The 23,254-nt window shown below is 34.8% G+C and overlaps 1 protein-coding gene across 3 annotated transcripts; it reads left to right on the forward strand.

Moving 5' to 3' along the window:
• The first annotated feature begins 5,680 nt into the window (after positions 1–5,680).
• LOC135692305 (uncharacterized) lies at positions 5,681–23,045 on the forward strand. 3 transcript variants are annotated; one of them, XM_065210413.2, is made up of 23 exons: positions 5,681–5,786; positions 7,774–7,919; positions 8,840–8,911; positions 9,842–9,965; positions 10,382–10,455; positions 10,746–10,867; positions 11,179–11,338; positions 13,619–13,785; positions 13,981–14,054; positions 14,391–14,513; positions 15,058–15,167; positions 15,502–15,641; positions 15,967–16,079; positions 16,314–16,426; positions 17,389–17,479; positions 17,570–17,700; positions 18,158–18,244; positions 18,738–18,855; positions 19,029–19,191; positions 19,555–19,726; positions 20,326–20,817; positions 21,236–21,926; positions 22,081–23,045. In XM_065210413.2, the coding sequence occupies exons 2-23, from the start codon at positions 7,809–7,811 to the stop codon at positions 22,227–22,229; spliced, it is 3,597 nt and encodes a 1,198-aa protein (XP_065066485.1). In that variant the 5' UTR covers positions 5,681–5,786; positions 7,774–7,808; the 3' UTR covers positions 22,230–23,045. The 3 variants fall into 3 exon arrangements, with proteins under 3 accessions (XP_065066485.1, XP_065066487.1, XP_065066486.1); XM_065210415.2 differs by having other exon boundaries at positions 5,687–5,786; positions 7,778–7,919; XM_065210414.2 differs by having other exon boundaries at positions 5,700–5,786; positions 7,674–7,919.
• The last annotated feature ends 209 nt before the right edge of the window (positions 23,046–23,254 follow it).

The following is a 23,254-nucleotide window of genomic DNA, read 5'->3' on the forward strand; positions in this document are numbered from 1 at the left end:
CAACGCAACCGGTGTTATTTTTTCTTAATAATATTTATGAGCAAAAATGATGTGGGAATGTATTGTAAAATTTAATCAATGTTAGTTGTTACGATAGTGGAAAGTACTAGCTTAGACTAAAATTAAGCAATTTCAAGGATTGCACCAGGCAGTTCATTTACTGCAAAATGAACACGTGCATCTATTTTCATGGGACCAAGTTTTAATTAGATTTCTGAATTCTTTTGAATTTCAGGCTGTTTTGATTTCATCTGGAAGTGACTTCCAGACTTTCGATCCTTGGAAACTGAGTGATCTAAATCCATGAATTCTAGTTTTAACCTTTGGCATCGAAAGGGAATATCGTACGCGAGGTTGACTCATTCATTTGGTGAAAAATTTTCCTTCGTGAAAGTAAGATTTAGATTGTTCAGTGTTTTATATACTTCAAATGCTTAGATTCTGATTGAATGTGGATGGTAGTTTCCTTCGATTTGGCAATTAGATCCTTATAAGAGGATGAATGCGCTGGTCCTAATGCCCTCTCTTTTGTTTTCTCTAGATCAACCTGACCTCCTTTGCTACATAATATCCATATCAGTGGGCATTAGTTAAAATTACATGCTATCGATAATTATCTTATTATCTTTGTCTCCTATACGGTTTGCTATTCAATTTAGCGAATATATCTGCTGGACTGCTTTTTTACAGAGTTTATCGATATGAGTTTCAAAATTGAGATCTTCGTCAATCTCAACTCCAAGTAAAGTTATTTATGGTATTTGGCTATGTACATCTACATGTTAACCCTTATTTTCGATGGTTATAGCTTGAAATTTAGGGGGATTTGCAGTCATTTTGTTCAATTTTAACCATTCCATGCATTTATAGGTGTCTCCCTATATTAGTTCATCAGCATTTGTTGCTGTGACAGGAAGTGTGTTGTCATCAGCAAAGGTGCACAATAATTCATTATCAAGGCTGTAAAAGTTATCATATTGTAAATTGTTAAAGAGCAGAGGGCCAAGTATCGATCCTCGCTGTACTCTAATCCAAGCCTACCCCTAGTGCTGTAATGTCCTTTAACTTTGACTTTTGTTTTCTGTGGTGAGTTCTTACATAAGCAAAACAACTTTTTTCTAGTCCATAAAGAACAGATTTTTAGTAAGACAGTCAAAAGCTTTCGATAAACCCATAAGAATAGCATTAATGTATTCGTTACGTTCTATCTAACCCTTTTTTAGCCCTCGCTGAGTCTAAAAAGAGCATGCTGGGAAGAAATGTTTTTTATATAGGAACATGAAAAAATGGAGAGTTTTCTTTTTAAGAGAGGGCAATTTTAAAAGTTGAAGCTCTATTGCTTTATCAAATACTTCCAAAAATGCTGTCAGTAGACTTTGGGGCCTGTTGTTAAAGGGAGCTTTTATCTGATATTTATGTGATAATATTGCCTTTTTTAAGAGTTAGTAAGTTTCCTTAAAGAATGAATTTGTTTATGATGTCGTATAAAGGGCTTTTAAGACTTTTGCTTTTATCATATCAAATCCTTTTGCTTTCTTATCGTCAAGATAAATTTTAGCAATGCTGAAATAGTCTTGGAAATATCTTATTATGTCTATAGTCGTCAGATGCTCAGTCAGTTCTTTACGAATCGAATTCGTACTTTGACCTATCTTATAAAATTGTTATTCATTATTTCAACAACAGATTGCAGATCTTCAATAAGACAATCATTGACAGAAATTTTTATTTCTGAGTTATCATTCGTTTCACTAAAGAAATATGGCTTCAGTTACGTCCAAAAACTTTTAGAATCAAGGATTCCGTCTTTGTTTGAGCTTTATACAGTAGTAAGATTTTACCCGTTGTCTAATATTTGCATAGTTATTACTCAGAAAGCAAAATCTCCCAGAGTATTTTTTTGTTCCACATTCATTTCAGCTATTTTTTAAACTGGTTCGTAGCATTATAGCTTCTCGATAAAAAATTGCTAAAGGGCTTATAGTTTGATCAAATTTAATTACATTTTTATGTTGTATGTTTGTTAACAATGCGGCCAAAAGCAATCGAAGCTCATATTTTCATTTTGTAAATGCTTACAAGATAGCAGGGTGTTGCCAGTGAATTTTAGCAAAAGCATTTCTCTATGAATTTGGCTGTTTAAGTCTGTTTAATGTTTAATTTCAGGCTGTTGACAGGCAAGACTTTAACTGTATCCAAAATTATGAAAGTCTCTTAAACCATTTTCAATTGTTATACTGTTTTTGAAATGATGCTTTGTGATTAAGGCTTGTAATAAATTGAAACCAAAACATGCAGCCGTTGAAAAGCAAAAGAAGTTGAAGATAGTAGGGAATCTCTATATTGTCAGAGTGTATCGTTGTCTTCTCTTGTTTATGTTTAACGATAGAAGGCGAACATTTTGAAGTTTTGCTAATACAGGAAGATTCAGTCACTATTCAACAAAATAATCTACCATTGCCAACTGAAATAATTTTGAAAAAAAATGCGAAGATCAGAATTCCAAAGTCACGAAGAAATTCTTGGTTGAGAGAAAATCTCAAATAGACTGAGAAGTAATGAAAAAGTTGAACATGTCAATACCATTTCCCTGCAAAATTTCTGACATTGGTTGCCAATAGAAATAAAAGTTTCATACCTTTAGAGAATTGCAGTGTAGAATATTTAGATCTTAAGGTAAATAGAAAGAGATTTGATGAATAAAATCAAGGTTTTAAAAAAAGATTTGTTATACTTTTTTGTTTACATATTATTTTTTGCAAAGAAGATGTAACTAGGTGATTTTATCTAATTACTTTATTTCTGTGAAGTAAAATGGTTGACTTTATAAGCTTTGCTGCTATCACGAAACCGTTAAATACATCAAGCGCAGGCACGAAGCCAACACTAAAAAGTTGGGCAGGCAAAAAGTTTTCGGAGGTAGTATCGCCTTTTGCCGACAAATAGGGCTTGTCTCACTCTTTTTGGGTTTTGTCATAAAATAAATAACCTTATATGCTGCTATTTTGTGTTTCTAGCTTATCATTCAGAATTCTAAAATGTTGATTTGTATTTTAAGTTCATGCTTTGAAAGTTTAGCTGCTACAGAAAATTTAGCACATTACAATTGAGTACCACGACAGTCCTTTCTTAATGTTATGATAGTCAATTGCATGCTAAAATGAATTTCCGTTATCAAACGATGATTTGGCTTTGCCCATTTTTAATAAGATATACATGTAAGGACATGGGGTAATTAGATGCCACATGACAAATTAATGCTCATTTTACTACTTTGTATTTGTCATTTCTACCAAACTGGAAATATAGAAATGTAGAAATACATTTCAATAAATGTATTTCTACCAAAAGAGATAAACTATCCGTCATATTCCACTGCTTAAACCAGAATTATTTGGTTAAAAACGTCATTCCAGCAACGTTTCTCGTTCGCAGAGAATAAGCAGGAACCTCTCCTCTTGTTTTAACCCCCATCTCCCCTGAAAACATTGGCAAATCCCTGTTTACCATCACAATTCAATATCCCCAGTTGATGAAGAGCTCCAAACTGGTAATCGACATTTTCCCGCCCCAAAGTGGTATTCCTCGCCATTTCCGTCTCGTCTATCGGGTTGTTTCGGCAATAGTGGAGGCTCTAGAGTTACAAAATAAGCTCAATCATGCAAATCGTAACACCAGCTAGCCTGTGCTCCAGACCCCTTACTTAAAAGAAGAGGGTCTGTGTAACCGAGTGCCAAATCGCGTACGAGGATTGAATTGAATAATTTGCATAATTATCATATTAATGACGGTCATGACGGTACGATCGAGATTATTTGTTGGGAGAAAGATTTGAGGATGCTACTGAGCTATTCAAAACTTAATTGTGACCGAAACCACCAAAATGCAGCATTAAAGGGGTTGTCAGACCCATTCAGGGGCAAATTTGAGTTGGGATCTGACCTTTATCTTTTTCAGCGCATCATATTGCTTATCTTTTACCAAAATTCAGTACTTTACCTGTTTTTGCAATAGAGTTATGATGAATGCTCCAAATAGACTGGGTCCGAGTCTCAAAATTGACGCATCAAGTTGTTTATCTTTGCCAAAATTCAGTATTTTATCTGTTTTTGCAGTGGAGTTTTGATGAATGATCCAAATGGGCTAATTCCGAATACCCCAGTCTAAAAATAGCATTCAGGGGTAAATTAGAGTTAGGTTCCGAACCTTATCGTTTTTAACACATCAAATTTCTTACGCTTGCCAAAATTAAGCTCTTTATCTTTATTTCCAAAGGAGTTATTATGAATTCTCTTTAAGTGAACTGGTTCAGAGTACCCCATTCTTAAAATAGCATTCGGAGGCAAATTTGAGTTAGGGTCGCTCTTCATCTTTTTCAGCGCATCAAACTGGGTAGGTGTGCGAAATATCATGCTGGTATCACCAGTGAGGCAAATTTGTTTACTTCCGCCATTTTATATTGTGGCAAAAAGCGAGCTGCAATAGGGTTCAGTATGGAAAATTTGCTTGTTTTAATGAATGATTTTCTCGTGGCTCACAACTATTTCAGTGTCTTTTCTGATGCTGGTAGTCGGAGGAGTTATAAATCAACAACACATAACAACTTTTTGGGGTTTTTAAACAGAATTTTTAAAAATATGGCTCTTTTAGTTTACGCAGTTACGGGGGGAATATAGCAGTGGCCTGTCGTGTTTTTATGAGTTGAAGAAGTATCTGCTTGCACTTTTTATCTTCATATGAATTAGAAAGAACTTTTTGAGTCTATTATCTAATAACATAGACGATTTTAAGTATATAATTTTTGAATTTTTCTGTCTGTCGTTTAGAACCTAATATGGCATGAGTAGGAAAGTGCTAATGTTTTATATTTAGTTTGTCAAATTGAATTTGCAGAAAATAAATTTGAAATGAATCAAATTTATTTTCTCTTGGTAAGGCCAAATTAGTAATCTTTGTCGTGAAAATATACCCCGAAGGTATTTTATAGGCCTAAAGATATGGTAGGTAGGGACGCCTTGTGCTGAATAATAATTACAAGCAACGATTGTGGTTTTGAAATAGTCTAAAAATATATATGATTATATAGAATCAAAAGTTGGTTACTATATCTAAACTCTGTTATTAATATCCAAGCATTAAATTGTGACCTATTTTCAGCTTTTTCTAGAGTTGGGCCAAGATATTTCATAGCAGTTTCTTTAACCAAAGAAAGAAAAGTAACTAAATCACATCTTTGTACAAATGTGTTAAGAAAGTTATGCATTGAGTGGCTGAACATTGTTGCTGGATCCGTTTTAAAACAGGTCAATCATTATTTTCTGGAATTTCAACGAGACCTAAAATACCGCAGCGACTGTAAATGCTTGAAATTTGCGAATGACGGCTTATTTTTCCAATATTGACATCAGTTCATAAATTTAAGTGCAATATAAGGCCACTCACCAAATTTCACATCGACATTCGAAAGAGAAGTGAACGAAATCAATCCTTACTTTAACCAAATTTATAAGGGTTCAGTATGGAGCAAGTTCCTTTTTGCCACTACATTGTATCAAAAATGTATCAAAAATGTATCACTACTTTGTATAAAAAATGGCGGAAGTAAACAAATTTGTCTCACAGCGTACCCGTGAGTAAGACATCTAGCGCCTTCGGCGCTTCTATATCATTGACGCGAAAATGAAGATTGAAAGCGAGGTCGACAAGGAAAGTGAAAGGCCGATAAAACATGTCTTCGAAACTAGAGTTGTCAGTGTCACCTGATCTTAGGAAAAAATCACAGATGTGTAAGCACAAATCTTGTTTTTTTCATCATTGATTATTTTATCTTTCATTACCTGAGCAAGTTATGACAATCGCAATTTTTGTTTTTGTCAATGCCCACTGACAAAACATAAAATTGTTATGTGAGTGCGCGAATTTTATTTTTTTTCAAATTGAAATTTGCAAACTTTTGTTGCTGAACGCGGAATTCGTAGCATGCTAATACTTTGGTTACTGTAGAGAGTCAATGCATTTATACCGAGGTTGGAAAAATAGGTTTATGTCTATATCTGCAACTTTTTATGTGGACGTCCTCTTTTTTCATGTACACTCTTTTTTATAAGATCAAGGTGATAAGAACACCAGTCTCAAATTAAGGACATGCTGAGACTGAGCTACTGTGAAATATGACTTTGAACAATGTTTTATCTCAAAAACGAGGAGTCTTTTGCAATCTAGGGATGCTTTTAGGTGAATTTTCAAACTAGTCGCCAAATGAAGGATGTCTAACTTTATGGCAAACGAGGCCTAAACATCCCCCAATAACTAGCAATTGCAAAGCTTACACCCTTATAATTCAAAAACGAATTAAGAAAAATCCAGTCTCGAACAGCCAGCCTAAACTTCAATTAACTGGTTTTTATAAAAGAAGAGTGTACTTTTGCCTATGTGTTCCAAAAGTGTTTACTTTCAGGTTCTTTGCAATTTCTCTCTAGAAACCTGCTATGCCTTCCTGATTGCTAATGTCGCTTGACTTGGAATTGTGCAGTAATTTTAGTAATCATTTTTCAGTATCATATGTTGTTTGGCTGTTGTCTGTAACTTTATATGCTTCTTTATTACTTGGGTCAAAGTGTCATTGTTCAATCAGTTTTATAGCATCTTGTCTTTGACTGTAATTTTGTATTTAGGTAAAATTTTATCAGAAAATCTTATTGTTTTATTTAGCGTCGAGTTAAGCTCAGTCAGTACAAGCAATCTTTCTAGTAGATGAATTGCTATGCAGCACTAACCTGACATATGTATTCTCTAAATAAACTGCCATGTTGTACTTACCTGACATAGGTATTCAGCCAGTTCAACCAATGTCATCAGAGTCATCATCATTTAAACCATTTTTGCAGACTGTCGACTTGAAATTTTCAAAACCTGGAGATTTCAGATTTTTTGTTGAGAAAAACAGGGAGATTTGGCCAAAAACAGGAATTTGTTGAATTTATAAACAAAATAACTGTCAAAAAGTCATGTTGAACAAGCAGTTAATGACAACAATTATCATGGGTAGCATCTTCCTTTTGGTTTTTAATGTTTTCATTATTTTGTAAACGCTAACAAAAACTTTGTCACGAAGAAAATCATTTCCATCATTTTTGTTATAAGAAAACCTTTGCTGAAAGACAAGAAAAAACAGGGAGAAAATCATAAAAAACCGGGAGACCAGGGAAAAGCAAGCAAAACCTGGAGTCTTCCGGCAAAACCTGGAGTCTTCCGGCAAAACGGGGAGAGTTGACAGGTCTGCATTTGTGAAGCCAGTAGACATATGTCATCAGAATTTCAACAACATTTGTGAAGCCAGTGGGCATTTGTGCACAATTAAAACACATTCAAATGAAACTTCAAAACATTGGCAACACATCTATTTGGAAATTTAACAAAAAGTAGTATAAACTTTTAAATGAGTAAAGAATGCTAACTTTCAGTAGATTGTATTAAGGATTTAAAACCTTAGTTTCTAAAACTTGCTAAAATCTAACCAAAGTCATTTATAGCTGGTTTTGTTAAATGTGACAGTGAATTGTTAATGTGAACTTAATAGGCTAAGTATATAAATTCATTAGCAAGTTGACCTGTCAGCTAGACATCTCTATCTAGCAGAATGTATTTTAACTTCCCCTTTTATTTTGTACAAGCAAAACAGCTGCAGTCAAGCCAATGCAAACGAGTTTGCATGCTGACAACTGTTTTGTCAAATGGACTGTATTGATGTTCAGTCTATTGTTTTTGTATCAGATAGAAAAGCCTACTGATCACCAAAAAGTCTCAAAATGGAGAAGATAACATTGCCTGGGTTTTCGCCATACTATGGACCAACAGCAGGATTCTCAAGAGCATTCCAAACCTTCATTAAAGATATTGGAGATGCCAAGTCTAAATATGTAATGCTTTACTTATCATTTTAATTTATCATTTATAATTCATCTTTAACATTTTTCATTTCCCTTGAGTTTTTTCACATTATTTAGGAATTCCTCTATGGATAGCTACAATATATATTTTAACTAACCTTAACTCTTAAACTAACATGTACTTTAACTAACACATAAATATTTTTATAATATTAACTCATAAGTAAATTTCTCTATTTAAACGTGGATGGCATTGCAATAATTTTCTTATTGACTTGCCCTCTGAAGCTGTTTCAATCTTTAAATTGCAAAGAAGAAAATTATGGGCTAAAGCTGTTAATGAGGCTGTGATAGGAAAATCAATGGCTGAAAATTATAGTTAAGAAACCTGGCACCTAGCAGAAAACACAGGTATTAAAAAATCATCATGATTGTGAGGTCTAGTTCTTTTGGTCCTTTGAATCCCTTTGATTTGCCAGCAGTATATTATGAAACATATCCACCAGTTTAGATATTTTGTCTTTCACTTGAAGTTAGAGAGTACTATTCTGCACCTGTTGTTGAATTTAGAGAGAACTCTATGAAACCAAACTCTATGCATTTATGGCCCATGTTGAAATGCACTTAATTCCATGTTCATTTCTATATATTAATATATTGGTATCTCTTTCATATTCGTATATCTCAGGGCTTTTTTGTAATTCTTTCTTCAACAGTTTTTGGCAACTTTCATATATATGTCGCTTAGTTTTTAATCATCTTTTAAGGATAAATTTTAAAAAAGGGATAAATTTAATGAAATTGAAACAAATGATGAAAAATGGAAAACAAGAATTAATGCATTCTTTTTCAATTTTTGACAAAGAAGTTTCAGGCAACCTTGATATTTGTGTATGAAATCGTTGATGTAAATGTTCAAGCCAAAGAAATAAATCATAATTTTTATGCAGGAAGAAGACAGAATTATGTTAAGAGAAATTAATTACCTGAAGGAACATCTGGAAAGACCAAATATTCAACAGGTAGGCAATCTGCAAATTCTAAAATTATTTATGTTCAACCAAACAAACTCTTTTTGTGTGTTGTTTATGTCCGTTGCTCACTGATTGATAAATTTATGACATTTGATTGCATTATACAGAGGATTCTCATCATATTTCATTTTAGAGGATTTTCTGTTTATTTGATGATATGAGATTTGTGTCACGTACCATGTTACTAATTTTATTTAAAAGTTGCTATCAATTTTCATTACTGAATTTAATAGGAAACATCATTATATCATGTTTATCGAATAAGAATCTTCAACATTTATTCACCCAATTCCTCATCAAACTGCACCCTGACATTTTCAAACATATTTGAATTGAATGTGAAGATTTTGGGTGGCATTAAAAAGAATTTAAAGCTATTTGCTTATCCATTCAGAATAAATCCAATTAGTTACTCAAATATCTTGCATTGGATCTTATCAATATGCAAAACAATGTTGAATTTTAAAAATGACCATCAATGAGTCTATTTGATCTGATTTCACAAACTCTACGGTAAAAAGAAGTGATTCAAACAAAAGCAAATAATTTGCAAGAAGTGATTTGAGTTTTTGGAAGCACTTCCCATTGGAACCTTTATTTGATCGTAAATTAAACACCTCAAAGAAAAATAAACAGGGTTCAGTATTCTGAGCCTTGTTTGAAAGATCAGTTTAAGATTTTGCACCCTTCAATTAGGGCTGGTATAGATATGTGTTTGCTAAAAACAGTGTCACAAAAGACATCACATTTAGTATTTTTAAATTCTTTCTGCATCGTTTGTATATGTGCCTATTTTCATGGTGGATATTTTTCTATTTTCCTTGGTCTGCTTGAAGAAAAGGTTGCAAGGATCTGATCCATTCTCCTAAAAGGTTTTAACCCCTGCTTTAAGATTTAAAACTATCCATTCTATTGTAGAAACAAATGAAAGAAAACTTAATAAGAATGATCTACTGTGAAATGCTGGGCCATGATGCATCATTTGGCTTTATTCATGCTGTTAACTATACGCAAAAAGGAAACCTCATGGACAAGAGGCTGGGTATGCAGTCTTGTTACTTTCATTTCTCATAACACCATTTTTTGTCAGTTCCTTAAAAGTATTAGCAGATTGAAAAATAGTTACTATTAAGATAGGTGTTATTTTGTTAGGTCGATACAGACTTCGCTTTATGTAACACTCAATTAACATTAACTTCGAACTTTGGCAAGAAGCTAATTTTATATAATTTGGAGAGAAATTTAATTTTTCATGATGATAAAGCAAGATTTTCATAATTTCCATCACTACTCTCACATGTGTAGCAACTTTTTCTCTGTGTTAAAAGAGCCTGGTGTTCCTGTGTGCTGTTTTTCTTCATACCATTAAAGGGAATTAAGGTAACAAGCGTATAATGTTTCTCTGATTTACTAAGAAAATGCTCACTGTTGCTCACCTTTCCTACATCTCCTTCACAGGGTACTTAGCCTGCTGTTTGCTTCTTCATGAAAACCATGAGCTGACGCTGCTTGTTATGAACACAATACAAAAAGTAATTTGCATTTTTAAAAAAAATGATTTCCAACACTGCATTATGAAGTTTGATAGTAATTTGCCACATAAGGAGGAAATCTCAGAAAAATGTTTTGCAAAACCACACCAACATTAGCTTTGTTTAATTTACGAGCATCGCACGTGTGTTTCTTTGGCGAATGTTTTTTGAGTCACATTTGTTAATTTTTACTAATCAAGATTCATCTTGCTTGTTTTGTCGTTGTTACGAGACAATGAATCCCTTCCTAAGTGAATGAAATGCTTGATGCTATTCATATTTTTTCATAGGATTTAAAAAGCTCAAACATCATGGAAAACTGCATCGCTTTGATCGCAGCTTCCAGATTGGTTAACAGTGATATGATTCCAGCTCTTCTGCCTTTAGTTTTCAAGTTATTGCAGCACAAAAGGTTTGGTTTGAAGCACAAAAGTTCTTCCCATTGCGTTTTCATTCAACTGTATTCGTTCATTAGTTGTATTTAAATAATTGTATTTAAATGTTCCAGAGTCAAGTAATTTTCGCACGCATATGCTTACAGTGCTTGTTTTAGCGCTTTACTTGAAGAAACATTAAATTCGACAACTATGTAGCTTCTCAGTTCATAGCTCCAACTCCTCATTTCAAATCACAATTTCATAAAAATGGTATATGCTTAAACTATTTATGTAGTTCATTCGTATGCATTCCATTTATCATAAACCGCTTAAACTTGATTTACAGAGACATTGTAAGGAAGAAGGCAGTCATGACCTTGCTTTGGTTTTATCGACTAGATCCTCAATCTTTAGACAGTTCTGTATCTGTCTTTGAATTAACCCTGTGCGATCGCAGTCCTTCTGTTATGGGTGCGACATTAAACGTCTATTTAGAACTCATTAACGTGAGTATAATTCTTCATTTTCATATTCTATATAACGTTGTAGGGGTTTCCTCTGAATGCCTTCATGATTGAAACCAGTGTTCGCAGTGAAGGGGTTCAATAGATAAAAGTCCGGCGAGCCAACTCAGTGGAAAATACCCAAGAATTTCATCGGGTCCAGGGAAGGGTAGCCTATGTGGAGTGTATAAGTGGGAAATGATTCAGCTGAAAGCAGACTGTATCTTTCGGACTGCATCTTTTCCAAAACTCGAAAACTTCAACCATTGTATATGAAACTGGAATTCCATGAGATTTTGAAAAAATAGTAAAAACCTGACAAATTATGGGAAAAAGTAAATGTGAGCAAATCCTGGCTTCTGGCCTAAAATTTCCCCTTTTTCTGGTTCCTAGCTGTACCTCGTTTCACCGGACATTGTTCTGCATCAATAATTGTAAGAAAATCTTTAATGATGTAGTTAGCCTTACGTCGTTTTGTTTAGAAACTTTTTTAATTTTTGGATCATTTTTCTTGAGCTTCAATCTTATATATTCGTCGTCGTATAATATTCAGTTGTACTCCAATCTATGTTCAGATACGCTTGACTTGCGTCCATTGATTCTCTTTAGTATCGTCTTGAGCAACTTTGCTTGCCTTTTTAAAGTGCCTATGAAATGAAATTTTACACATAGTTTTTTAAAAGAAATTGAAGCTTCTACATGTTTTTGCAATATAAAACGAAAATTAACTCGAAAATTTGCACAGGAATGTTTGTTTTGGGGGTTTTAAAAACAATGAGTGCGAGTGACAAAGCATAAGAATCAGTGACGTCACAAGGTTTGCATCTAGTTCCGTCTTCATAATAAACACACCATACCTTTTAGTCAGGGCTGCTAGTCAAACAATTTGCAATTTGTGATACCAGCATTGAATTTTGCAAAAAGGGGTAATTTGATACGCTGAAAAGGGTAGGATATGGGACCCAAATGAAAATTGCCCCCTTTGGCTAGTTTTAGGCCGGGGTTCTTTGCCCCAATCCCTTAACGGCGTTATTACTTCTGAAATCTCTTCTGAAAGTAGGTACAATGGCACAAAACTTTACAACAGGGGGCAGTTTGATACGGTACAAAAGATAGGATATAGAACCCAAATGAAAATTGCCCCCTTTGGCTAGTTTTAGGCCGGGGTTCTTTGCCCCAATCCCTTAACGGCGTTATTACTTCTGAAATCTCTTCTGAAAGCACGAAACTTTACAACAGGGGGCAGTTTGATACGGTACAAAAGATAGGATATAGAACCTAACTTAAAATTGCCCCCTTTTTCTATTTTTCGACTGGGGTACTTTGCTCTAGACCTTTAAAAACGGGATTATCCCATCTCAGTCGTACTTTAATACTTCAGCACGAAACTTTGCAAAGTAGGGCAGTTTGATATGCTGAAAAAGATAGGATATAGACCCCTTCTGAAATTTGTCCGTTGTGCTATTTTTAGACTAGGGTACTTAACCACATGACTCCACTAACAGTAATATTTTGCTTTCTTTGCTGCAAGTAGGTACATTAGCAGGAAACTTTGCAATAGGTGGCAATCTGATACGCAGAAAATGATAGGGTATAGACCCTGTCTGCAAACTTGCCCCCTTGTTCTATTTTTAGACTGGGGTACACTGTCCAGAACCTTAATAGACGGTATTATCATACTTCAGTCATACATTGGTACAACAGTATGAAACTTTGCAAAAAAGGACAGTTTGATGCGCTTTAAAAGATTGGATATGGACCCTGACTTTAAATTGCCCCCCTGTAGTTTGAATAGCGACTTCCATTCTGCTTAGTGTACTAAACGCCAACTGCTTCCGTGTTTGCAAACATTGTGACGTCGCGGATAACGCGCGCTTTTTCACAGTTGAAAACGTGAAAATAGGATATTCAACCTTAATTTTTAGATGGTTGCGCAAGAAAAAATATCACCTGAACATATATCATTGAAATCTGCCAATTTTGCCTTTAAAAAGTGTGCCATTACCTAAACTTGTCAAATTTAATTTCATAGGCACTTTGAGTAGTTTTCATTGTTCTTATATAAGTTATATGTTATAATCTGAGACTTGTTTATAACCTGTACACCTTTGTATTTTCGAAGTTCTTGATAATTTTCATTAACTAAGGGTTTTTTTCAAACTCTTGCAGCTTCATACAAACAGTCGCTCAAAATTGAGGAATAACAACTCTTCCTCGTTTGTGATCGAAAACTTTCGATTATTTATTTTCTTGCAAAGTAAGTCATAGCACCTCTTCATACAGGTCTCTCCGGCAAGTTACAAAAGATTCACGCCAACATTCGTTAATATTCTGAAGCAAGTAATCGAATATCGACTGCCAAATGAATTTACGTATTATAATGTGCCTGGTCCATGGATTCAGATCAAATTATTGAAGATTCTTGCAGCTCTTGGCCGGAACGACCAAAAGTAAGTTTAAAGCTCTTAATTTAGCCACAAGATCCTAGGTTTTGACTTTGACCTTACCACTTTCATTTCTTAACATTAACACCAAACATTAACGAAATTAAAAGTAAATTAATGTGCAAGAATATCAATTTCTTTTGCGTTTTCTCCGCCCAGACGCTTCTTTGCCTTTATATATAGTAAATGTTTTTTTAAAAGGACAAGTGCTGACATGTTTGAAATATTAAAGCAATGTTTAGAAACAACGCATACGGATAACAATATAGGATGTGGTATGTTTTCTAGTCTACCTTTTTTCTATCTTTGCCATGAGCAGTTGAACTTTTCGTTGTAGCCCTTATACAAAGCCGAACCTCTTTTCAGTGTCAATTCTTTAAGCTTCACATTGAAATATAATTTTCTAGGTCTAGACTCGTGTAGCGGATTTTGATTTCATTTTGACATTTGACGATTTTAATGCTAGTTTAAGTAACACTGAATTTTAATGCTAGTTTAAGTAACATCTTCCCGTCTATTTTTTCTTGATGTTTTGTGATTTTATCCAATTTATTGATCAACACTGATTCAGTTCAGTTTAATTAACCCTGTTCTTCTTTTTCCATCTTTAGCTGTTTTGTTTGAATGTTTGCGTACTTCGGTGACCATCATTCCAAACAAAGCCTTAACTGAGCTTGCTTCTAGAAGAGTAGGCCTGCTACTTGTTTCCAGAAATAACAACCTCAAATATCTTGGTAAGAGTTGTTACAATTACCCCCTAATATGTGCCTGTCGATTGCACTTAGATAAAGTGAGCTCGGAATAAAAACTAGGAGTGATTGAGTAGGCGGAAAATGATACTTTGCTCTAAGATTAGAAACAAGTATTGCAACCAAAACTCTTTTTATATTTTGTCTTATTTTTTCTAACCATCTCTGATATTCCCCACCCATGTCTCAACCGAAGTCTTTTACTTTCAACGACAGTTTTTTACTAAACAAGACCAACTTTGCAACTTTTCTTACGTCAGGCCAAGTAAATCTCAACTTTAAATTAAGAATGGAAATTTCGATTTATCATTATAATGGATTTACTTAGTTTATTAAAAAACCTCATGATTTTTGTAAGGAAAAAGCTCGCATTTGACGTTGAGCACTTCAATTTCCAATATCCAACTGCATCTCTCCAGGACATTCATTTTCCTTGCACATTTGTTCATACCACTGCTGCTGCTTTCTTCCACTGCTGCTGCTTTCTTCCACTGCTGCTGCTTTCTTCAACTGCTGCTGCTTTCTTTAGGTATTAACATATTGGCGGATCTAATCGACGTCGACCTCTCCTACGCTGCAAGGCATCAAATGGCCGTCATTGAATGCTTAAATGATCCTGATCAAACTCTTAAAAGAAAGGTATCTGCATTCATTTTCAACTTGTTGTTCATTCCTTGTCAACGTGTTTTTATTTCTTGTCATCGTGTTTTTATTCCTTGTCAAGGTGTGTCCATTTTTTGTCAATTTGTTTTCATGTTTCTTGAATTGTTTTTCCTATTAGGAACCTTAGTGCCATTTCCTGCATCGTTTAGCATTTATATGTTTTTGAAATATGTTAATAAATTCGGTTCTGTTGGAAATTGCTGCTTCTAGGTGGTAAACTTTGAGCATTTCGCAAGTAGATTTGCTCTATTTTTGTTCTAGATTGACAGTTTGTTACATGAATTGTTGATTTGATGAATTCTCATTTTAGACCTTGTTGTTATTGTACCGTATGACAAACTCAAGTAACGTGACTGTTATTTGTGACAAAATGATCGATTATCTTCGACACTCAGTTGATGAATACGTGCGGTCGGATCTTGTGAATAGAGTAACGGCCTTGGCAGAAAAGTGAGTAAACAATCGTTTATTTTGAAAATGAATTGTTTGATTTGTTGAGCCTGGAAAGGTTACTTTGCTGCTAGCAAAAAATCGCAATGCACCTCGGTAATTGTAAATTGATATATTCATTTTTGCATGAAATTGAAAGCAAAAAGTAAATTTTGGTACATCCTGCAGTTTGCAGACATTGAATGCATTGTCGCCTGCTGAAGCGAATTTCTCTAAATTTATTTCTGTAAAATCTAGCGATATCTCCTCTAAATTTCCATTTTCTTTCTGTTTTAGTTCCTTTTTATCGCAGTAATCAATAACTCAAATGCATTCGCTTCATTAGGTTTGCCCCTGACAACGAATGGTTCATCGAAACAATGAATACAGTATTTGAATTGGGAGGCAGCCTTGTCAGACCACAGGTGGCCCATAATCTCATGATGTTAATCGGTGAAGGTATCTTGTTTTCCTTGTCAGTTTTCGTTTTTTTATGATTGTTACTTTAACCAATTTTCGTTTTATACCTATAGTTGTCTGGTAATCGAAGAATGACATTGTTATTTTGATGTTCTTTGATGACTATACTTCAACTTTGTGTTCTGTATTTGTCGAGGTGTCATCTTTGAAAGGCCCACAATGCTTATCTTAGTTTAGGTGAATCTCTTTCCGAAAAAGGCTTTGTTTTCACAGGGACAGATGACGATGACCTCGACAATGAGCTTCGATTGCATGCCGTCAATTCGTACCTCGATCTGATTGATAAAGATACTATACCAGATATTTTGACGCAGGTCGTCTGCTGGGTATGTGGCCCTTAGATCATTTTGTACTTCAAAGAGGTCTTTGTGTTTTTCGTTTTTGCTTCCCTTTGCAACGAAAGCAAAAAACTCACTGCAATTTTTTCGATATCACTTTTCGAATCTGAAAATTTTTAGAATGTACATAGGCAGTATTCATAAACAATAATTTGGGGAAGAATACGTAGGTTTTATCCTGTCCCTGTTTTATGCTCGCTTTTTCGTAACAAAATGCTTTTGGATTTAAAGCTGGGAAACTGTTTTCATTATGTATCACTATTTCTATTACGTATCAACGATTGGTCTTACTCGTTGGTAATTGCAAGAAGGAGCTTGATAATGAAAAGTTTCGATAGTGTTTGAAAGGTTCAAATTCATCCATTTCCATTGCGTTGAAAGGTTTCTAGCATTGGAACGCATCATTTTCATTGATTTCCTATATCAAAGGACGCGACAATTGTGCGCTAGCTTATGCAGGAACTTTGCCAAAATATGCAGGAACTTTTATCCGACTTGCGAGAACTTAATATCTTAGGAAGAGGAATTGGTATTAAAGAACAAAAGCATTTTCCCATTCTCTCTTAGTAGGGAAATTTCCCTTTGTAAACAGTTCTGATGTTTTCTTGCTATGGTACTATTCTTCTTCTAACACAGTTGTTAAAATATTTCCACATTTTGTCGCTTCTTTACGTCTTGACACGTCTAGCACTAGTCCAATTGTTTACATTTATGTAGATAATGCAAAGGTAAGAAACTATAGCCAACACGATTTTCATATTTAATAGAAGAATAAATATTAACGTTATACGTATGAAATCCCTCTTACGTAGAAATCGATTATGAGATTTTAAGATTATGAGATTACGTGGCAAGATTATGAAATTTTAAGTTTCAATCGTTAAATCTGCGCGTCACAATATTTTCGCCTTAATTGTTTTAGAAGCATAATTCAAAATGTTTGGTTACAGGTCATTGGAGAGTACTCTTACCTTGCAACACATTGCGATCCTGAAGATGTTTTGGAGAAACTTTGCAATTTGTTAAGAAGAAACTCGAGAGGTAAGTCCGCGCTTTGTAAAGAAAAGTTGAGAGAGCTTTTTGATTCTGTGTGTGTGTTTTTTGAGGTTGACTTGGTGATTTATTTTGTAGATGGTTCGATCAATTCATGGATTGTTACTTCAATTGCAAAGATCTGCGCGCAAATTGGATTCCTTCCTGATAAAACCAGAGAAGAGTTAGAAAAACAATTAGCATCATCGAGCAATTCGGAGACAAAGCAGGTTTTTATGCTAATATCAGCCATATGAATCAATACTTATTTGTTCCTTATAATTGTGATTTTTGCTTTGCTTTGTATTCCCCGCAATACATACAAATGGCTTCTGGTGAAAGTTTTCAATCTAATCGATATGTAAGTTGTTTAAATTTGTTCATTGAAGCAAAGCAATTCGTGCTTTCCTTTTTATGTGGCGCTGCATTTTCTCATCCGTTGATCTTTTGAAAAAATTCTACTACTGGGAATTTTTATTTACCTAAGGTATCGAATACTACTCAGGGTAGGGACGCTGTTGATGAATTACTTTTAACGGCCAGCGATCAAATGCTAACGTGCCCAAACATTAAATTTGTGCCGCTTTTCTCTCAAGGTGCGGTACGAGAATAATCTCAAATCTTTATTGTTAGAATATGACGTTGCAACTGGAATTCGTTTTGTTGAAATGTGTTTTTTCCTTTCAGCGTTGTGCGGAACTTTTCGGTTTATTTGACATATTCCAATCCCTAGAAGATGTTTTGCCGCCAGATGCAAGCTGCGAAGATTTGGAGGTTTGTCATACAACTTTGGCAAAATGAGCGATTTCTTCCTTGGCATCTCCTCAGGGAGAATGGATTTTTGAACTAAATACGAAACGATTTATACAGATATGAATACGATATTATTTTGTTTCGAATAGATTTGGCTACCTAAAAGGAACCTAGAAACTTTCATTGTGAGTTTTTAATCATTAGCTCCTGGCTCTTTTAATGTTTTGCAGATAATTTCTATAGGAATTTAAGCGAGTAAGAAAAACTACAAATATAATGGGTTGGCTACAAATATAATCTAAAGCTTGAATTTCTTCCTTGTCCACCGCTTTATTCTGTGAGTGTTGGGCAACTTTTAGATTACAATCTGACAATTTGATTTCGAACTTTAGACATCTAGAGAATTTTTTTGACACATAGAGATTACAAACTCTAAGACCATATAAACTGCCATTTGATTTCGGCTAATACAATTGAAACTTCTCTTATAAGGATTATTGTCTTTTCGTCTAAGGTTGACTCTACTTTGTCGTTCTTGGACGAGTTTGTTGCCGATGCACTTGCCCAAGGGGCTGCACCGTACAAGCCAGAGCACCTTCGCCAGATACCAACGTCGAACATCCTCACAGCTGGTAAAGTATTTCTTAGCAGCTCTTTCTCGATCAATTGGAAAAGTAGGAGCAAATAATACGCAGCTTTTATTTTTATTGCCCTGTTTTTGTTGTTCTTGCTCTATAAAGAATCTACGCTTTTCATTGTGTTGCATCTGAGCGATTCGTGAACACGTGCTTTTTTACTTCCGCAGAAAAACACGAGAAGGGGCTCAACTTGACTCCATACCCAGAGTACAAGCCTCGTAAGGGGGCCTCAAGACACTCGTTCGATCACCCGATAGTCACAGAGAGTCAACCGTCTGGAATTAATTCTTCTGTTGGCGGAATGATTCTTCCAACTGACCTTTCTACCCCGTAAGTTTCTATGCTGATTCGCTATTCCCTTTTTTGTTGCAAGTCTGTTAAATGTTCATTAAAGTTGAAACGTTTCTTTGATAGCAATATTTTCTGTAAATATAACGTTCAGAAGATCATTTCTTATAACAAAAGCACCAAGTTTTAGTGACTTTTAAATGGTTCTCAAGGTACAGTTGTTTTAAAGGTCTTTGATTACTGTAAATTAGAAGTCCTTCATGTTTTACCCAAGCTTAAAAGTTATAGAAATGTCGAATACTTTAAATATAAAATGCTCATTTGGTCGGTTTCACGGTGTTAAATTATAGAAGAAAAAGGATGTGGCATGGTGAATATATAATATCTGTCCATTGGTTCTTATAGAGCTGTGTTGAATAAACAAAAGGCAGCTAAAGTCGTTTGGGGACTATCAGGCTACCTTGGTAACAAAGATCGGGACAATTCTGCTGACCAGATGTCGGATTCGTCTTCAACAAACTCAGGTGCCGACAGTGGTTCTTACGCAAGCATAACCAATCAACGTCAAGAGAATCCGGTACGTCTCTGCCGATATTGATCTATCTGTATATCTAATGAAAATTACTATTTTCCGGTCTGTCACGAAGTGCTCAATACTGTATAGGCAGAGCTGTGTTGCCTAATGATCGCATTAAGCGTGAAACTTTACGTAGCAATTTATAACTGTCCTGTTCTATATACCAAATAATGTATTAGTATATTTATGTATGAGTATGCACATGTGAAATATTTTGTCTAGGCCCATCTTTGTTGCTCTATGGCTGGACAAAACCATTAGGTCGGTATTCTATTCTATAGTCCATTAGGCTGGACAAAACCATTAAGTCGGTACTCTATTCTATAGTCCATTAGGCTGGACACAACCATTAGGTCGGTATTTTATTCTATAGTCCATTAGGCTGGACAGAACCATTAAGTCGGTACTCTATTTGCCCCGCAGTTATCATCAGTTTTATTCTTTTATTCAATAAGATTTTCTGACACAATTCATTTCGAACAATAAAAGAAAGGCCTTCAATTACTTGCTGCCATGTGTTAACTAGCTGTGAGAGACAGCTTTTTGTTGTTTGTACCACTAAGCTATGTAAAACTAAACTCGTTGTCATGCCATCGTAGAGCACGGAATCTACACCCAACCAGACATTGACACAACAACCATCGGATAATGTGAAATTAGCCGAGCAGTTATTTGCATCATCGCCTGGTCCTTCCGGTGATCGAGTAAGGCCGGATAAAGCAGGATTTTCGGGCAGAAGGCGACTGGATAAGCGCTCAAGAGAGTCCAAGCTGATTGCAGGACCTAAACAATCAAATGAATCAAAACAAAACCCAATCATGTTGTTAGATTTAGATGACACAAATGCTGCAGATTTATGTGAACCCGAACATATCAATGCCAGTGAAGCAATCGAGAAATGCGAAAGAGATCTTCTCGATTCTTTGTACGAAGAAATTCCTCAAATGACATTAAATGAAGAGGTAACTATTGAAAGTAGAGGATATGAAATGATTGAAGATTCTTCAAGCTTTCCTGATGTAAGAGAAGCCTCTCTCATCACACAAGAAGCATCGATCAGTTCGAATGGCGACGAGTTGATTCCTGTTCAGGTGACTCCACTGCATAAAATATTATTTTATTACAGCTCTTTGCAAATGCCATGTAATGTACTTTATCCCTTACCAAGAATGCTATTTAAAAGCAATATTTGCAATATTCTTGAGCTTTGATATCAATATATTTCCTTGCACGCAAATGGGTTCAAACCAAAGTTGATGTCAACATTTCAAAAGCAGTAATGAGAAACTGACACTGCTAGTCATGTTTTTACAGTCAGTTGATTTCGTTTTATCAATCTTCGTCACATCAGTTTCTTAAAATTGTACATTTATTAACTTTGTTGAATTTCATTTTTTGCCATTTAATTTGCTTAACTCAGTGTATGGTATATAGCGTGAAAATTTGTGAAGCCCTGTCATTTTTATAATCGATGCAAACCAATACTTAAGCGAGAATTTTTTATTTCAGATACCAGATGATGTCATCTCCCAGACAGTGCAACCCACTGACTACAATGTAAACCAGAGAAATGAGGATGAAGACCTCTTTGCGTCCATAGAACCATCAACTGTGAGTGCACCCGCGCAGATACCAATCCGCAGCACCCCTTCCTTGCCTGAAGATTTAAAAGATAATCTTCATTCTGAAATTCAAGTAACATGCGAAGATTCCAATCTGAAACTTTCACAACAAAAAGTATTTTTACCAGATTCGTTAATTATTGTGCTGTATGTTATGAACCAAAGGCCAACGGCTTTGAGAGACGTGTTATTGTTTCTGCAACCACCTTCAAATTTGTCGATAACTATAGATGGAGCTCTTGATACAACTTGTTCTGACGAATTAATTGAGAATTACGAGCATGCGAGACATACTCTACGTTTTGTCTACGGCTCACCGTCTCTGCATATGGTCCTTGGTGGTCACTTGTCGTACAAAGATGCCAGCAACACCCAAAAGCGACTGTTTCTGAACTTACCACTGACAATCTTTGACTTTGTAAGACCCTTAAAAATCGACACTCCAACATATGGCAGAATGTGGGAAGGCACTGCGTATGAGAAAAAGCAGCAGACAGAGACTGAAAGGAAGTTTACTATTAGTGAGATATGTGAACATGTTCAACAAAAATTCAATTTTCACGTTGTTGAGATAATTGGTAAGTAGATTTTAATAATTAAAACCCAGTTGGTAATGCAACGACAAACGTTGCGGCTGGTCATTGTTCCTTTCATGGCCGTGTAACTCGAAAATATTTTCTCTAAGTGAACTTTATTAAATATGTAATATTTCTTTGTGCCCTTTTCTTTCAGGAAGTGAAGCAATCACGGCCGGTAGGATAAACAAAGAGCACTGTTTACTTCATTTCAAATACGCTCATCCTGTCTTGGATTTCCGACTCAAAACCGGGAGCAACCTTCTAAACGACTGTATTTTAAATGGAATAAGTAAATCGTTATGAGTTGAGCGCCACTGAAATTATTGACACTTGTCGGTAGGAATTTTAATCAAACAGAAAAATATGATTCTCATTTTATTTAGAGGCAGCGTATCTAAGAATCTGTATTTGATGTAGGCTGCTGCAAAATTCGGAAATTCTGCCAAATTACGCTTTAATAAAAGATGCCTATTATTCAATGCATTTCCAATACAGGGCAACATTAACGAAATACGTAGATACTTTTTTGATTAAGAAAACCCATTTTTATACGCAAATAAGCATTTTTTAGAAAGACGCACACAAAAGCATTTGTGAAACATTATATTTTCCAGCTTTTGTATTACTGATACACTAATTATGTTAATCTTCAATGTTTGTTCTGCTTCCCATTGCTTTCTTCCCACTTTTTCATTTTTGCTTTAAGACTTTAAGTAATATAGAAGAAGAAAACGTTTTTGTAACCTTTTTGCTTTAAGAAGATAGCAATTATGTAACAAAAGTGCATTGTTTCAGATAAATCTATTTTTCAATTGATAAACATTAGATGAAAATTATTTTTTAAATTTCTTTTATAACAATTATATAGACAAAATCAGAGTTTCGTTACAACCCTTTTAGCATTAGATAAACAGGGCCTAGCACACAATGCTGATTTTAGTCGGCGATACCTGTGATCTTTATCCGTTGAGCTTTTGAATCGTCTTGGGATTGGTATTTTGGGTGACATCGCAAATATTGCGTAGTATTTGATTTTGGACGGATTCCTAAAATAAAAAGTTGACATTAAACAGAATAGAGCCAAAAAGGACTTGACTTTAAATAAAATTAACAAATAACAGAATAGAGCCAAAAAGGACTTGACTTTAAATAAAATTAACAAATAACAGAATAGAGCCAAAAAGACTTGACTTTCGGAGATCTTCGTTTTTTTTCTTCAAATCTACTTGCTGAAAATATTTATTCGTTTGTTGTCTGTGGAGCAGTTCTGTTGCCGTAGTCTCTTTATTAAAGCTTCTTTACAGTTTTTAGAGCTTCTGTCATGGGCT

This window comes from Rhopilema esculentum, chromosome 13 (assembly GCF_057945365.1).
Source record: "Rhopilema esculentum isolate cy_ngs chromosome 13, ASM5794536v1, whole genome shotgun sequence".
Lineage (NCBI taxonomy): Eukaryota > Metazoa > Cnidaria > Scyphozoa > Rhizostomeae > Rhizostomatidae > Rhopilema > Rhopilema esculentum.

Excerpts from the sequence above, each read along its gene's own strand:
- LOC135692305 (XM_065210413.2), top strand. The coding sequence starts at position 7,809 with ATGGAGAAGATAACATTGCCTGGGTTTTCGCCATACTATGGACCAACA. Across the intron at positions 13,786-13,980 it reads CTTGGCCGGAACGACCAAAA|GACAAGTGCTGACATGTTTG; the intron begins GTAAGTTTAAAG and ends TTTTTTTAAAAG. Across the intron at positions 17,701-18,157 it reads GCAATTCGGAGACAAAGCAG|CGTTGTGCGGAACTTTTCGG; the intron begins GTTTTTATGCTA and ends TTTTCCTTTCAG.